The 17,287-nt window shown below is 48.1% G+C and overlaps 1 protein-coding gene across 2 annotated transcripts in view; it reads left to right on the top strand.

Annotated features, from left to right (window-relative positions):
- The window catches only part of LOC115330843 (sialin), a 41,777-nt gene extending 26,108 nt beyond the window's left edge, over nucleotides 1-15,669 (top strand). For both annotated transcript variants that reach the window (XM_029992889.4, XM_040207422.3), the window contains exons 6-10: nucleotides 4,929-5,072; nucleotides 6,560-6,692; nucleotides 7,752-7,907; nucleotides 10,964-11,049; nucleotides 15,300-15,669. In XM_029992889.4, coding sequence (XP_029848749.2) covers nucleotides 4,929-5,072; nucleotides 6,560-6,692; nucleotides 7,752-7,907; nucleotides 10,964-11,049; nucleotides 15,300-15,527 — 747 coding nt within the window. In that variant the 3' untranslated portion in view covers nucleotides 15,528-15,669. The remainder of the gene's footprint in view (nucleotides 1-4,928; nucleotides 5,073-6,559; nucleotides 6,693-7,751; nucleotides 7,908-10,963; nucleotides 11,050-15,299) is intronic.
- Nucleotides 15,670-17,287: the final 1,618 nt, after the last annotated feature.

A 17,287-nucleotide genomic window follows, 5' to 3' on the forward strand; every position in this document is an offset into this window, starting at 1 on the left:
CGCGTAGTTGCGCCATGGCCTTCCTTCCTCCACCATTGTGACGTGCCCACTCTGAGCGCTACGGCCTTCTCTTCTAGGAGGTGTTGATATTCTCCCCTCAGTACCCTCCCCTCCTCCTTCTCAAGAGTTGCTCTCTAAATCGGCGATACGGGAAGTTGTAAACGTCTCATCTTTTTTTCGATTTTCTTTTGAACTCAAGTTCACTTTATTAAACGTTTAGTTTGCTTCAGTTGTGGTCGCCTCATCAATTTTCATTCGTGACATTTCGATGGAGGTGCTGGGTACCCTGAGCATCGTGGCAATGGGGAGCGGGCTCCATGGTGGAGAGATGGCGCTGAAGAGGGCGAGTGTTGGAGGTACTCCTCGATGTCGCGAAGGCATTCCTTACCTGAGGCGTGGGTCGTTCAGGTGGAACCCACGCAGCCCCAGTTGTTGGTAGGGGCATCGACGGTAAATGTGGTCGGCTTCACCACAGTGATATCAGATGGGTTGTCGTCCGCTGTTCTCCACACTTCGGTTGTCCCTGGCGCCGGTTGGTCTCGGCGGTCATACTGACGTCATTCGTCGTTATGAAGGGGGGTACGCCTGCGTTGGTGAGTCTCGTCGTGGCGCCACCGGGTAATGTTGAGCAGCTGGCGGCAATCGTCGGGCCACTGCAGCGTAGGACAGTGTCGGCTCATGAGCTGCGGCCACGGTGACAGGGGCATTTAGCAGAAACGCTCGCTGAACCTCGTCCCGAACAACCTCGGCAATGGAGATTGAAGCCTGGCGCTCAGCAGTCAACAGAAGTTTGTTAAGCTCCTCCTGAACAATGTCGCGAATAAGCTCACAAATGCCCGGGACGCCTTGGGCAAGGTCGCAAGGGGACTGCTGAACCACGCTGACGCCGGGTAGCCTCTGGTAGTGACTGACTCGGGCTTGCAGAGCACAGTTGATGTACGTGGCTTTCGTGATGAAACCCTCGATGGTCGTGGGCGGGTTCCGCACAGGGCCTTCAAATATAGTTTTGTTCACCCCTCGCATTAGAGCCTTCAGCTTCTTTGCTTCAGGGGTGTCAGGATCCGCACAGCTGCTCAGTCAAAGAACATCTTTGACAAAGCTAATGACGCTCTCGTTAGGTCCTTGAACCCTCGCTTGAAGAAGGTCTTCGGTGCATTCTCTTCGGTGTTGGTTGGTGAATGTTCTTCGTAACTCAGCCCTGAGTTGCTCCCAGGAGGTGATGGATGCTTCATGCTTCTTGAACCAGTTCTGCGCGGTTGCTTCCAAGGCGAAGTAAACATTCTGAAGACACTGTTCCGTGTCCACGCGTTATGGCGGGCCACTCGTTTGTACTGTTGGACCCAGTCGTCGATGTCTTCGTGGCTTTCGCCATGGAAGGGAGCCGGTGTCTGAGGAGCGACGGGCAGGTAGATAACGGAAGGGGCGGCCGGGTTCTGCTGGGACATCGTTGTCGTCTTGGTCTTCGAGTTCTTGGGTAAAATTCTAAACTTGGGGCTGTTCTGGGATGTGGTGGCTGGCACGTGTTTTGGGCTCGTTGACAGGGGTCAGCTTCCTGGGACTTCAATCTGCCAGTAACCACTCTTCAAGTCTATTGACGAAAAATATTGGGAGTGGCATCATTCTAACGTATCGTCGATGCGGGGTAGCGGATAGACGTCCTTCTTGGTCACAGCGTTCAGTCGATGATAGTCCACACAGAACCTCAAGGTTCCGTCTTTCTTTACAAGGACTGGAGACACCTACGGACTTCTTGAGGGTTGATTGATGTCGTCGTCGAGCATTTCCTGGACTTGATTTTGAATCACCTTCCTTTTCTTTAAGGAGACTCGATACGGCGACTGGTGGACAAAGAACTCATTGTCGTCGGTAACAATGCGACATTTCGCCATTGGTGTTTGGTGAACTTTCGGCGACGTGGCAAAACAGTCACTGTATTAAGCAAGGAGATTAACCAGTTGCCGGCCCAGTTGCCGTCGCTTAGGAGCTGGAAGCTTGGGGTCGATGTCGAGTTGTGGCGGCGACGTGCTCTTCTGCTAGGACGACAAGGTTTCCTCAGCGATTGCGTTGACCACGGCTGGTGCCTCAAGCTCCTTGACGTGGCCCACGGTGGTACCCTTCGTTACGTGCTGCTTCTCCTCTTGAAAGTTTGTCACAAGAACAGTTGTACGTTTTTCTTGGAGATCCGTAACGCCTCGTGCGATGCCAATTCCTTTTTCAAGGAGCAGTTTGATGCTGCCTTCCAGAAGAGCTTCACCATGCATAGCTGTTGGTTATTCCTTCCACCCTTCGAGAACAAACCTTGCAAGGATGCCATGACGACCCAACGGCTGGACACCTTGGCTACAGCAGGACGCTCGCCAGGATTCAAGAAGAGTACCACTGGCCACGGCTAGCGAAGACCGTATACCTCTACACTCAATCATGCCATGAGTGTCATTTATGCAAGAAACCGCTAACGAAGCCGTCAGGACTTCTGCATCCGATTGCTCCCCCATCCACGCTATTCCAGCAGATCGGAATGTATTTACTTGGCCCTCTCCCGCTGTCAATGTTGGGAAACCACTGGATAATCGTCACCACAGATTATCTCGTACAGTACGCCGAGACGAAAGCTTTTCCATCAGGTACGGCTGTTGAAGTCACCAAGTTTTTCATCGAGTCCATTGTCCTCCGGCACGGCGCCCCCGAAGTCCTCATTACAGACCGTAGATATCATCGTTCATGGACCAGCTGACGCAAGAGATACTTCGTCTCAGTGGCACCGGCCACCGTCGAACCACTGTGCACCATCCGCAGGCAAATGGACTAACAGAACATCTAAATAAAACTATCGCCGACATAATCTCTATGTATGTCGATGTAGAGCACAAGACTTGGAACGAGGTGTTACCCTACGTCACGTTGTTTACAATACGGCAGTGCAAGAGACCACCAGAGTAATCCCATTTCAGCTGGTGCATGGCAGAAAAGTAACAACCATACTCTACATGATGTTACCCCACGAAGCAGCCGACGATGGCAGCCCCGACGGCCAGGTGGTTGCTCAACAAGCCGAAAAAGTTCGCCAGCTCGCCCGACTCCGAATTTAAGATAAACAATGGGTCGACGTTACCCTGTACTACCTTCGTCGCCGGAACGTCTACTTTCAACCCAGAGACCGGGTTTGGGTGTGGACACCAATACAACGCTGCGGTCTCAGCGAAAAGCTTCTGAAACGCTATTTCAAACCCTACAAGATCATCCGACACCTCGGTGATCTGAACTACGAGGTTCTTCCTGACAGAACGCGCCCATCTGCAAGACACCAGCCACTACCCGAGGTGGTACACGTCGTCCGACTCAAACCGTATTACGAACGATAGAACTTCGGGCTCTCGTCAAAGAGTGAACTGCTAACTGTAGCTCGCGATTCTACTGTCCTTTTGTTGTGGATTTGTGTTTTTGTTTTGTGCTGCATCGTAACGATGTGCTTTTTAAAGGGGGAATAATGCTGCGCGCGCAGCTGACCAAGTAGGCAGCGCGCTCGTGGCTTAACGGTTATCGCACTTGCCTTTCTCGCAAAAAGCCAAGGTTCGATTCCTGGCCGCGGGTACACATTTTTGATGACTCTGTAATGTGATGTTTTGGTAAATTCGAGAACTGTGTTGCTGATTCGAGGATAGAATGTTCTCCGCACTGAACCTTCTACGCCGATTGTTCCAGAAGCCCACGTGTGTACAAAAAGGCCTCCTCCACATGGCAAGCCGCAGTCAGTCTCGCCCTAGCGCTCGATCCTGCTGTTGAGCTGCCATCGGCGCCTACGACGCTAGTCTTTCTCTATTTTCTTCATTTTAAGTTTTAATAGTCAAGTTTATGTTTTTTATTCGTGATATTTTTGGTGGAAGTGCGGGGTGCAGGGACTTGGTTTTTGGACTTACGTTAAAACTTATTCAGGATGACCATGGATTACACTCAAACGTGTGTAAGCATTGAATTGGAGGAAATTACCGATCACTAGGGAACTAAAGGAACACCATTCCCATGATTCCTCGAGTGTAGGCCGGGGCACTTGGCGATTTAGCAAGTGGTTTATTGTCCGCTAAAGTACTGGCGCTTTCGAGAGACGTGTGCCTTAAAGGGATGCTGAACCGAAATTTGGAGCTCACAAAACAATGCTGGAGCGATTGGTTGGACACTGCAAAACCCCAAAACAGCACTCATACAGCAATATCTCTGACGGATGGTCGTATTTCTGAAAAAGAAGTGCGCGATTGAACACAGCCGACGAGGACAACGAGACATGTGACGTCACGATTCTCATCCCCTCTCCTCTTCGCTATGTCCCTTCGAGCAGGTGATCCGAAGCGAGGAGGAGAGAAGCGAGGCCGCTTCTCTTCATTCTCAACTGTTCAAGGAGAATCGTGATATCATATTCCTCGCTTGATCGCACCCTTTTTTTCGCAAAATAAGGCCATCCATGATATCCATGTTTGAGTGATGTTTTAGAGTTCATAGCATCCCGTTCAACACTTCCGCGGCCTTATTTTGCGAAATCTGCATTACTACGACGTCTAGTAACTGGTCACGACGAGAGCGCACATTGGCGCACTGGCGCCATATATCGAGTGACCCTCGAACACCTCCAATCTGAGTGTAACTAGACCTTAGCTTTTGCAGTATCCGAGAGATCAGATCTGCACAATGTTTACAAGAAACGGTTGCTTATAACGTTGCCTGATTAATTTAAGCGCACGGTGAAAGAGTGATGTGTAAAAATTAGGAAATCAATGCAGACCAGGAGTGTTCCGGGGGCACAGTCCCAATGCAGTCTGTCACGGTCAAACGCAAATGTGTGAACCAGTCTTTACGACTATAATTAGGTAATCCTCCATTGTCGTCAGACAGTCTAACCATAGCAGTGGTATGGTGCTTTCTCTGTTGTGCCGCAGAGTGTTCCTTGGATCGAGATTTTGCTGTCGCAGCCTGTGTGGATGTGTGCCTTAATCAAGTTCTGTAGCGCCTGGAGCTTTTACACATTGCTCACAGAACTGCCGAGCTACCTGGAGAATGTGCTTCACTTTAAGATTCAGAAGGTGAGCCTTTTCGAGTTCTCCGTAAATGTCTAGGGTAAGTGCTGTTTTTTTTTCGAGTCCAGAGCGCTACGCCACTCCTTGATTTAAAATCGAAATCAATTTGACAGAAGCTTTAATTTATTTTTTGCTGAGTGTTGCCACATGAACTTACTGTAAATGGGTTTAAATAAAAACAATGCTTGTGAATATCTTTTTCTTTTTTTAGCAACGTTAGATGATATTGTCAAACTGTTGTATCGACCATACCCGGGCTGCTTTGGTGGCTTCAAGGCAAAGCACCGGCCTACGGATCCCCAGTTGGCGGGTTTGAATCCCGTCCGAGTGTCTGCAAACTGACGGAGGCTTATTGCAGAAAAGGCGCTGTGTATTACCGATCTTTCAGTGTATGTCAAAGGATCCCTAAATGCTCCAAATTAATCCTTAGTCCTCTGCTGGGACGTGCCAGATGTCCTTCGTTGGTTCGGCGCATAAACCCCCAAATTTATATTTGACCATACACAACAACAGGTATGGACTTTTGGTAACAAGGTTTTTGAGAATACTCTACCTCCAGTGAACCTCAAATGTTGGAAAATATTTCCGCTAACGGAAGAGGTACCAACACCCAAATCTTTGTGATAGCTGCACTTTGTGCTCCTGTTGTACTGAGCGTTGTCAGTTCCTCTGGCAATTCACAACCAGAAGAAGCTTAGTTGCTTCACATGGTCAGTGCCTTTGCCTGCTTTGCCAATAGGTTTTATGTCTGATTCCTTTTGAAAACTTCTTTAGATTTTCTTAAAATCACTTTCTAAGCTGTTATATACTGTTATTCCCCGTAGACTCTCAAACTTCTGGCCAAACCGCTCCTGCGAAAGGTATTCATTGCACAGAAAAAAGGTGCCTTATGTTTTTTCTAAATTGTGCCGATTTAGTGATAATGCTTCACAGCGCACAAGATCAGACACACTTCTGACCGATTTAGTGGTTTTCGGTGATGCCCAAAACAGTTCCTATTAAAACCATTCCTTAAAATTTACTTATTAAACTTTAATTACTCAGAAGGAATTAGGAACCCAGCTATACCAAACTTTATTAACTTTCCTAAATAGTCCCCTGGGCCTATTTAGGAAAATTTGATGTGACTATGACATCAAACTTTTTGCCGTTAAGGCATACTTTTCAGAGGAGTGATTTGGCCAATGTTCCGTAAAACACCCTGGATATTAGGAACCTCTAAACTGGCAGTGTCTACTTTCCTGTGGAGTATGGGTGCAAATATGACCTGTTTCATTGGATGCAGTGGCAGTCAAGTTAATACATGAAAGGGCCTAGGCTATGCCGTTTTTTAGAGGCAGGATCAGTAATGAATCGTATTGGACATTGGATTGGATTGTAATGTTTCGATGTTGGCAGGGTTTCCAGACCAGAGGTAGAAAGGGTGGAGTGTGTAAAGCTGCGTCGAGCTTTTTTCTCGGTTTTTCTCCCGACTTCAGCGCTTTCTTCTGCAGAACGGGCTCTTCAACGCTGGCTTCTACTTGAGCCAGGGTGTGATGGAACTCGTGAGTTCCTACAGCGCAGACAGGATCATCGAAAGGCGTCTCCTCGGCGTCACTTCGACCAGGAAGGTGTTCCAGAGCATTAGTGAGGGCTGGCAGCTTTCTCAATCCCACCAGAGGAGTACTCACTAAAGTGGGCTGCCTTACCACCAAGCACGTCTCTGAGGAGTCACCTGTGAACTCATCATATGCAGTTGGTTTGAATTTCCACCAACTAATTCGCTGAAAAACTTGACAAAGTTTAGGATATAACCATACATGCCAACATGTTGCAACAAACAGACTTTGCTCTCTACCAGGTGTGGGCACTTCATGTGTACAGGAACTAGGTTTGTGGGATGTGAAGTTTATTCTCCACCGCGCATAAGCAGCGCCACTGCTATGGCACAACGTCGGCAGAACGCGTTGGACTATGGATTAACATGCGGCTCTGACGATCGCACGGCTGCAGGGGCACTGCCGTCACAGCGAATCTGGTTTCTGCACACGTGCAATGCTCACACCTGAGTAAAGTCCGCTTGTCTTGTAAACGGCTTGCTGGTGTTATACCAGTGGTGAACAGACAGACATGTAAAGAGCCTTGAAAAATAACTATTTTAAGTGTGACGTGGCAGATTTTGTTTATACGTGCTTTCATCTCACTTGGTAGTCACAGTGACTTCCTCTCGTCAAGTGATTACCCATTATGTTTCTTTATCGTGCGACCTCATTCGTGAAATAGCCACATTGTAAAATCTTGGTGGCACAAGGATGCCAAAATGAGAGCGGCTTTTAAAGCGTAGCTCTTAGGTGCCCTTTTCCGGCTTGAGCGCCGTCGGCTTAACTGCACGGTGCATTATGGGACATTTCCCATGATGACGTCGCACGTGACGTCATTCAAAATGCACTTATGCCTTCTCCCAGGTCGCAACCGCTTTCACACGTCCGATGTGAAGTAGTGCCGCAAATGCGCAACATTGCTGACGAGCAACATTTAAAAAAACAGATTTACGAAAAAAATAAAATTTTTTTTTCCCCAGGTTAGACTTGTGTTATTTTTTTTGTGTTCTAAAACCACGTCAGGGTTTGTAGGCCTCCAATATTTCAAGCAAAGTTTCATGCAACACACTGAGTGCTGTCAACTTGAAGCTGTATCTTTCTGCAGGCCTTCTGGGACAGGCGGTCATCTTCGTGTGCCTGGCCTCTGCAGGCTGCAACACTGTTCTCGCGTGCATACTCCTGTTTGTTGCATGCTCACTGGCCGGCGCCCACTCCGGCTGCGACAGCGTTCTGCCGATCGACTTGGCTCCGGAGTTTGCAGGCAAGCTGTTTGTTTGCCAGAAGGCAAGGATCGTGCCTTAAAGCCAGAGCTGCTGTCTGTGTCCGCCAAGCATTGAAGCTTCTTAGTTTTTGTTCGATTCCACGGAGTCAGCATCAAAATGAAATCACTATAGACCCTTTCCGTGTTTTTCATACGAAGCAGTCTCTCGCGCCCATAGAGACTTCCGGTCACTTCGCTTCGACAGGACTTTTGAACTTGTTTATGTCACAATTGTTTGGATGCTGAAGTGCGAAAGAACTGAAGAAGTTAAAGATTTAATGAGGTCCTCATGCTGCAGTATTTAACATAACAAGGTGACGGGTCGTCTTACGAGAGTACCGTAAAATCCCGAGAGATGCCCCACTCCCGAAAGGTGGCCCACCCCTACATTTTGCTTGATTTTATATATTTTCTTAAACACCGAAAGATAGCCCACTTTTAGTGATACTAGTGCTGGGATCCATGATGGCCTCGGCTCATAAATGCGGCTAGTTAGCTGCCGTGGGATGTAGCCGATCATTGATGACTGGGAAGCAGTCATCTTTACTTCGTTGCCCCTCGCCACGATAACAAGCTTGGAAGGGAAGCATGACCTAAAAATATAATGGTTTCAACTTTTCTTGATTGTACACTGAAACTTAGCCCACCACATATTTTCACCCGATTTCCTCTTGATTTCAGGTGGGCTATTTCTCGGGATTTTACGGTATTGAAAAATCTCCAACAGATCTCTTGCTAACCGATCCTCTAGCTGAGCACCTGGAAAATCTGTGAAGAAATATTCCGCAGACATTGCAAGGATGTGCTGCTACAGTGGGGATTGTTTTTTCTCTCATCTGACCGGAAGAAGTGTCTCCTTGCAACATCTTTGAGCCGTTCCATCTCAAATGTCCCAAATGTTGCGCTCGGCCATTTCCGATTTTTTTAAAGAAATTTTTTTGCTTTTTACCCCAGGAACTAACCTTTTCCTAAAAAATGATCGACAAAACTTTTTTTTTTTTTTTGTGGCTTGAGCGTGGTTTGAACTTCTAAAATGGGTTTAAAACTAGGCATCAATCAGTAATTTAGTAAAAATCAGATTTTTTTCGGCGAAAATTTCATAGGAACAGGTTAAAGGGATGCTGGATCAAAATTTGGATTTTGCAAAATAAGGCTGCAGAAGCGTTGAGTGGGGCGCTTTCGAACTCCAAAACATCACTCATACATCGATATCTCAAACAGATGGCTGTATTTTTGGAAAAAAAAGGGCGCGATCAAGCGAGGAATGTGACGTCACAATTCTTTTTGAGAAGCGGCCTCACTTCTCTCTTCTTCACTTTTGTTCACCTGCTGGAGGGGACGAAGCGAAGAGGAGAGGGAATGAGAATCGCAACGTCGCATGTCTCGTCGGCCGTGTTCTATATAACACACTTCTTTTCCAAAAATACGGCTGTCCGTTAGATATATCACTTTATAGTAAGTGATATTTTGGGGTTTTATAGCGTCCTGCCTATCGCTCCAGCCTTGTTTTGTGCGCGCCAAATTTCGGTTCAGTATCCCTTTTAAAGACCTTGGGGTAAAAAACCATGAATTTTCTTTAAAAAATTGAAAATGGTCAAGCGCAGCATCTCGGACATATGAGATGGAATGACCCATTTATACAAAAGGTCCTCCGTAGAATACCGCGCATCCGCCCCATTCCACATTAAGCGCCCATTACCAAATTTGTGAGATCTGAGAAAACACGCACAGTGCATTTATATGTGAAATTGATGACCGGGCAAGCGCCGATCCCCCATTTTTTTTTCGATTATCTCCAAAGTTTGAGTGGGCGCTTGCCCGGTATTTTACGGTATATAAAAATTTCAAAGTGAAGGAAAAAGAAAAAGTCTACAGCAACCTTTATTTATAAAGTTCTATTAACGCGTGGGACACAGTATTTAAGGAGTGGTCGCTTAAATTTATTTAGAAGACTTTAAACAATCGTCCCGGGGAGTGAAGAATATACTACCGTTTATTATTTGACATCATGACTTGACATTATGCGACACAATCACGTGACACTGTTACATCGTGCAACAGGGTCACGTGATGTGGCATCATATGACCTTGTGATAAATGGGACAAGGGATGACACAAGCACCTCTTTCATCTGAACTTTGTCGCCACTGACATGCTCTTCAGTGTATTTTTGGAGGCTTTGGGCACAGCATTGTGTATTCTTTTATGCATATCGATATATGCCATTCATGTCCCCTGAGAGATGGCCCATCCCGTTTTTTTGACCAATTATCCACAGGCCAAAAATTTCAAAACGTTGCCCACCCCCAAATTCCCGATGGATATCGCAGATGTCGGCGCGAATCGCATTAAATTGCACTGTCTGCGGTTTCGGTACATTTGACAAGCGAGTTCGTAGCGGGTTCTCGCACGTTCGTCGCACCATGGAACCCAAGTTTGCCATGTCCGCGTGCGATATCTGTTCCCCATGATGTGCGGGTTTGAAGCGGGTTTCCGCGTGCTCGTCGCACAGTGAAACACGAATCTACTGCGTCGGGGATTGCAGCGTCAGCTCCTGTGACACAGGAATTTGTATAGAGTTCCCGCGTCTTAATGACACCGTGAAATGCGATTCTGCCCTGACCATGATCTGCGTTACCAGTTCTCGTGTCATGTGGCTGATAGGAAGTGCCATAGTGTGTAGCAGTCATTTTTTTTACAAACTTTTGCTGTCTTGCTGTCTCGTCCCCAGAGATCGCCCACCTGATATACTTTACCATTTATCGCTTCAATATGGGTGGGCGTTCCTATGGGATTTTACGTATGGTAGGCATTGATTTTCTTCTAAAGCCACACAGAAGTTACCCGTAGACGGTAACACTTTTGGAATTGGAAAGTAACTCTTCTGGAAGGCAATAGAGACAATAGAAGATAGGCTGCAAATAATTATTTAGTGTCATTTTGTAGACCCAACAGGGAGCCATTTGTGGCAGCTTTTTCTAGGCTTTATGGCGGTGTTTGAGGTTTTCTAACCGTTTATCCTAGTGACTCTCTCCTACTTGCGGTACATCCTGCAGGTTCTGTGATGGGACTCGTGAACACCGTTGCTAGCACGGCCGGGATATTTGCCCCAATGCTTGTGGGCTACCTGACAGAAAACAATGTGAGTCTTTTATTATTTTTCACTCCTATCTTGCACAAAGTTATGCTAGAGTACAAAATTTGTACGTTCACTTGGGAGGGAGGGAGGGAGGGAGAGACAAATGCGAACAAAAAATCTTTCATTTTGTTGCGGGCATATTGGCGCATGTCATATTTTCCAGGCCACAATCTGCATTAGAAAATTTCAACAAAAAAAGTGAAAGCCGCTTACAACTCCCTGTAACGCCGAATTAGAGCGCAGCTCTTGAGGAGGAGGAGGGAAGGGCACTGGGGGGGGGGTTAGACTAACCAGGGGGGGGGATCACTTGACCTTGGGGGGTCACGTGACCTTGGGGGTCACGTGACCCCAATGCCGATGATGTCATCACTGACGTCACTGATGATGTCATCAGTGACGATGACGATGCGGCTACCGATGACGTCATTAGTGACGTCACTGATGACTTCACCAGTGATGATGACAATTACGATGCGAACGTCGGTGACGTCATCAGTGACGTCGCTGACGACGTCATCAGTGATGATGACGATGACGATGCGGATGCCGGTGACGACATCAGTGACGTCACTGATGACGTCATCAGTGATGATGACGATGACGATGCGGATGTTGGTAACGTCACCGGCATCCACATCGTCATCGTCATCATCACTGATGACGTCACCGGCATCCACATCGTCATCGTCATCACTGATGACGTCACCGGCATCCACATCGTCATCGTCATCATCACTGATGACGTCACCGGCATCCGCATCGTCATCGTCATCATCACTGATGACGTCATCATCACTGATGACGTCACCGGCATCCACATCGTCATCGTCATTATCACTGATGACGTCACCGGCATCCACATCGTCATCGTCACTGATGACGTTACCGGCATCCACATCGTCATCGTCATCATCACTGATGACGTCACCGGCATCCGCATCGTCATCGTCATCATCACTGATGATGACGTCATCAGTGATGATGACGATGACTATGTGGATGCCGGTGACGTCATCAGTGTCGATGACGTCATCGGGGGATCCCGCGACATCGGCGGGGGTCACGTGACCTCGGGGGGTCACGTGACCTCGAGGAGGGGGTCACGTGACCTCAGGGGAGTCACGTGACCTCAGGGGAGTCACGTGACCTCAGGGGAGTCACGTGACTTCAGGAGAGTCACGTGACTTCGGGGGTCACGTGACCTCGGGGGGTCACGTGCCCCCCACGAAGTCACGGGACCCCGGTGGGGGGCTCGCGCGGTGCATTATGGGACATTTCCCATGATGCACCGCGCGGTTACGCCGACGCCGACGCCGACGGCGACGCCGCTCAAGCCGGAAACGGGCCCCTAAGAGCTGCGCTCTAAAACAAACGTTTTAGTCGACACATGGTGCGCATCCGGTGCTTGCACAGGTGTGCACGATGGGGGGGGGCAAGCATGCCATGACTCCCCCAGTGATTCGAGAAGAGTGCAAATTTGGAAAGGCTCCATTTTTTTGTATAATGGAACATAAATATAACCTTGCTGAATTTGTGCCCCTCCGGAGCCATTGGGGGGGGGGGGGGGGGGGGCGCAAACATGCTATGGCACCCCCGCCTGCCCTAATGGCTCCGGAGAGTTGCAAGTTCAGCAAGGTTCTATTTTTCTTACAACAAAAATAGAATCTTGCTGAATTTGCACCCTACCGGAGCGATTGGGGGGGGTGAAGCATGCTATGACACCCCCTAATGGCTTAAGAGGGGTGCAAATTTAGTAAGGTGCTACTTTTGTTGTGTAACACAACAAAAATACACCTTTCTGAATTTTCACCCCTCCAGAGGCATTAGGATGTGCCAAAGCACGCTTGCCCCCTCCTCCTCTGTGCAAGCGTATGAGTGCACAGTCCATATCTCAGAAAACTCCTCATATAAAGCGCACCTTGAAAAATGCCCACTCTATTAGGACGTACAGAAGCTTGTATCATGCAGAAATCGTCACCTGTCATTCACAAAAATGTCTTTGTATCTCATTGCACTGAGCTATCTTGGAAAAAGAAATCCTCGTACAGTCTGCACCGTACAGGGTACTTCCGAGTGCTATTCGAGTCAAAAAAATTGCACGAGTAAACTACTAACTGCAGTGCATCAAAACTCTTCACAGAGGTATTTTTAGGTGGTGAATTTATCATAGTTAAATTTCATGAGTGTGAGTTTCAAGCAAAAAAACTTAATCCTAAAATATTCTGTTTTTTTTTCTTTTGCACAGGGAGCAAAATGGTAAAAACCGTCCGGTCGACGCCGCTGCTCACAGATGGTATCACACACGCTCAGATCTCTGCTTTAGGCTGTTTAGCTTAGAGCACATTTTTGCTTTATGTGGTGTCATCTTTGAGCAGGAGCATAGATGGACTGTTTTTACTACGTATTTTTCTCCCTGTACATAGGGGGAAAAAAATTCATTTTTTAAGCTTAAGTTTTTTTGCTTGAAACTCACACTCATGAAATTTCAGTATGATGAATTCGCACAGAGAGGAAGACCGGACGGTCTTCTTCTATGTGCCTTAAGTTTTCTTGCTTGAAACTCACACTTGTGAAATTTGAGTATGATAAATTTGCACAGGGAGGAAGACCGGATGGCCTTCTTCTTTGTGCATAGAAAAAAAAAAAATTTATTATGCTTCACTTTTATTCTTTGAAGCCCTCACTATAGTCCGCCGACTATGCAGCGAGCAAGTCGTCTAGATCTTGCGCAGGGGTTGCGGTGACGTCAGAACGACGCTGTGCTCCGATTGGCTTTGATTGAAAGGGTAGTGGGTAGACCTCAATGCTAGATGGCTTGAGGTCTACCCACTACAGCGTAGACCACTTACAACGTAACCGCTTATAGTGCAGGACCGGGTATAACGCGGTTTTTTTAAACCACCGGTTCACCTCCCATAGAACTCCATGTAATTACATACCGCTTAAAATGCAGGCGCGCGAAGGGAAATACCGGTTATAGTGCGGTTTTTGGCACAGCCCGCCGACCGCGCCGACGACCGGAGCAGCGAGCTCGCTTCCCTGTGCGACTCTAGATAACGGCGCTGACGGCGCGAGCCGCAAACTGCACTCGCGGGGCAAGGAGGTTGCTCGAAAACGCGGGGAGAAGCGAAGAGAGAGGCTTCAGTTGCCATAGCGACGGAGGGACGCACGCACGAGTCGTTCACGTGTGTTCGTCCCTCCGCTGCGTTGGAAACAAAGAAACAAACAACCGCAACGACAGACCAATCGCAGGTCGAGAAGAAGTGTTTGCGCCTCTCCCCTTTCCCCCCAACCTCTATTACAACGCTTCTCCTCCTCCTCCGGTCGCGGGCCGGCTGCTTCTATTCCACAAACATGGCGTCGGTTGTGATCATCGTCGTAGACGGCGTGCATCTTATCGTTCTGCGTAAAAGCGCTATCCTTGACTCTGAATTTTCGTTGTGTGTCGCTATGATAACCCAGCACGTACTAGAAGGAAAGATCCACCTACTCGTGCGGCGATGTCGTGGCGGCGCTCTCAAGACGGCAGAAACGCCCATGTTGTCGTGTTTGTTTACTTCGACTACAGTGGTGATTTCTAAGCATTTGTGTCCTCGAACATCGCCCGGATTTCTTATTTGGCGCATTTCATGCGTGTGCTCAAGTTCAAGGTATTACTGGCGCGTACCGTATGAAGGATGCGAATTTTCACGCGTTTTCATCTCCGGAGAAAAGTGATTAGGGTTAGCAATCCTGAACGCTCGCAACGTCCGTCCGCAACCCACGACGCCGTTAAAAGGCTGCGCCAGGCAAAAGCCGCTAATTTCTTTTAAAATGTGTGACACACTTGAGACATAACTGTACTAGTCTATTGAAATAAAGACTTTCCTCAAACTAAGCTTATTTTTTCATCTAACATAAAATAAATTATTTTACAAAGGTAAGTTGTCTCATGGCATGTATTTTGGCTTGAAAAATTGAAGTTTTGGTTATAGTGCGGTACCGCTTATAGTGCGGATTTTCGCGACTCCCGAGACATACGTTATATGCGGTCTACACTGTATCTTTTTTTCAATCAGCCAATGAGAGCTTGGAGTTCAGACATCACCGCAATCCATGTAAAAAGCAGACAAACTTTCGTTCCACATATTCTGGAAAATACGGTAGTTCCTTGGGGCTCTGAAATCATAGTAAGCCTGAAAGGCTTCGTATACTGTACCCGAAACCAAGACGTAGGTTTCTTCGGAGTGCCAATCCGGGGTCCCATCACGCAGGAGAGTCTGGAGCGGTGGGACACTGTCTTCTACGTGTCGGCCGCCATCAACCTGTTTGGAGGCGTGGTTTTCCTCATCTTTGGTACGGCCAAGGTGCAACCATGGGCCCACCCGCAAACCGAAGTGGTTCCGGACACGGATCCATTGATTCCTTCGATCAATGACGATCCGGGGCACGGCGCCGCTTCCTCGAACGACGACGCCTCCTCGTTGGAGAAACGTGCCTGAAAGCGCGCTCCGAGTTTCGCCCGAAATCGACGCCGTGTGCAGTGCACACACTGCCGTTTCATGCAGTGCACGTGCCACAATGTCCCGGCATGCAATATGCGATTCCCTAAAGGCTGCTTCACACGTTGGCATTTGCGCGCAATTGAGCCTGTCGCATTCTCTCGTGGCCGCTTAATGCACTGAAGCCGAATACATCACTGGGGGAATACGGGCCACTCTGCTCGCTTGCATTAGATGGAGCAACGGCGGCATTGAAGCCTTCATCGTGGCTTGGCCGCTCCGGCCGCCGACTTCTTTCCGCTCTTTCTGGCCGCGTTGTCTCCATATACCTCTCCCTCCGGACCACGGGGCCGCCCAGCAACCCCGATTTGAGAGAGCCGGGGAACGTGGACGTGAATGGCAACCACGATGCGATATAACACCGATGTAAACAAAAAGCACACGACATGAGTGTAGCCAGGTTAGCACCAACGTGAGGCGTGATTACGGCTAATCAAACTCGTCAACACCCTTGCAGTAATTAACGTCTCCGGCAGCTTCGAAGCTGCTTTACGAAATATCGAAAGCCTGCTCAGGTATTTTACTGTTATGCCCGCTTATCGGGTCTGTTACAAGTTGCCTGTGAGTAGCATGTGTCGTGCCTAATTCAGAGTTGGTAGAACTGAACAAGACATTAAGCGCACGCTGCATATATGTACGTGGTAATTCAATAAAAGCTAATTTTAAAGTTTCTTTTACACTAAAAAGAAATTGTCAGGAACGCCACGACTGAACAGCGCGCGTACCAACTATGCGGCGGATAGCAGAGACGCCGACCCCAGAGATGGCTTTGGTTACCAGCCTATTACAGGAGAAAAATCACGATGCTGCGACACACCAAGCCATTCAAACGTCCCAGATCCTGTCTGCGCCTAGCTTATGGTGTTCAAGGGGAGCGGACCGCTCCCCTTGAAAAATACTAGTAAAGTATTTGCCGGAGCCATCTTCTGGGCAGCCCTCGAACATTTCTGACCCGCCTATATGCTTTTATCATTTTTTATGTGTCGTTCCTTTACCTTGGGCTTGAAAAAATTCCAACAATGTTGTAAGTATTTCTTTCTCGGAGACAGTTGATGCGGCAAATACCGCAAAACCTTCAGCCCATGGTCGGAGAGATCAACAAGGGGTGTGATTTTGGTCAAGGCGAGAAAGAGAGAGTTCTCGATTTCTGATTGGACGTGGTGCTGCAACTTGCGTGGAATCGACCAATAAAAATTTTTTTGACCCTTGCACGAGTTCAGAATTGTGCAAAATTTTGGCAAGACAGTCTCACCAACTCCCAAATAGTGTGAAAGGTCTTGCGGCCTCTGACGTGCTTGGCCTTAGCAGTACTTGTTCATCTACTGGTCGTCGTGAGCTTCTGAACAGCAACAAAACAACTTGAAGTCTTCAAAAGAAGCGTAAGTTGGTTATGGCTTTCGACGTGAAATAGCAGACAGTCTCGATTTCGGCCCTCGTCCGATCTCGCTCCGCCGCAGTGTCCGGTGCGCAGCAGACAACAGACTTTTTTTCAGTCCGTTATCAGACGCCCATACCGTGTTTTCTCGTTTTTTTTCTGTCCGCAAACAACGCTATGTAGCAGCCTAACCGCATTCTTTGCTCACGTTAGTAGATGAACCCTCTACGAACGCTAACTCTTTCTCCGCGAGAGGCAAATTAGATCTCGCTCTCTGCTCGCGGTGACCATAATCAGACCCCTGTGGATGCTCCGCCTCGAGCAC

This window comes from Ixodes scapularis, unplaced genomic scaffold (genome assembly GCF_016920785.2).
Source record: "Ixodes scapularis isolate PalLabHiFi unplaced genomic scaffold, ASM1692078v2 PGA_scaffold49__6_contigs__length_1374808, whole genome shotgun sequence".
In the NCBI taxonomy this organism is placed as follows: domain Eukaryota; kingdom Metazoa; phylum Arthropoda; class Arachnida; order Ixodida; family Ixodidae; genus Ixodes; species Ixodes scapularis.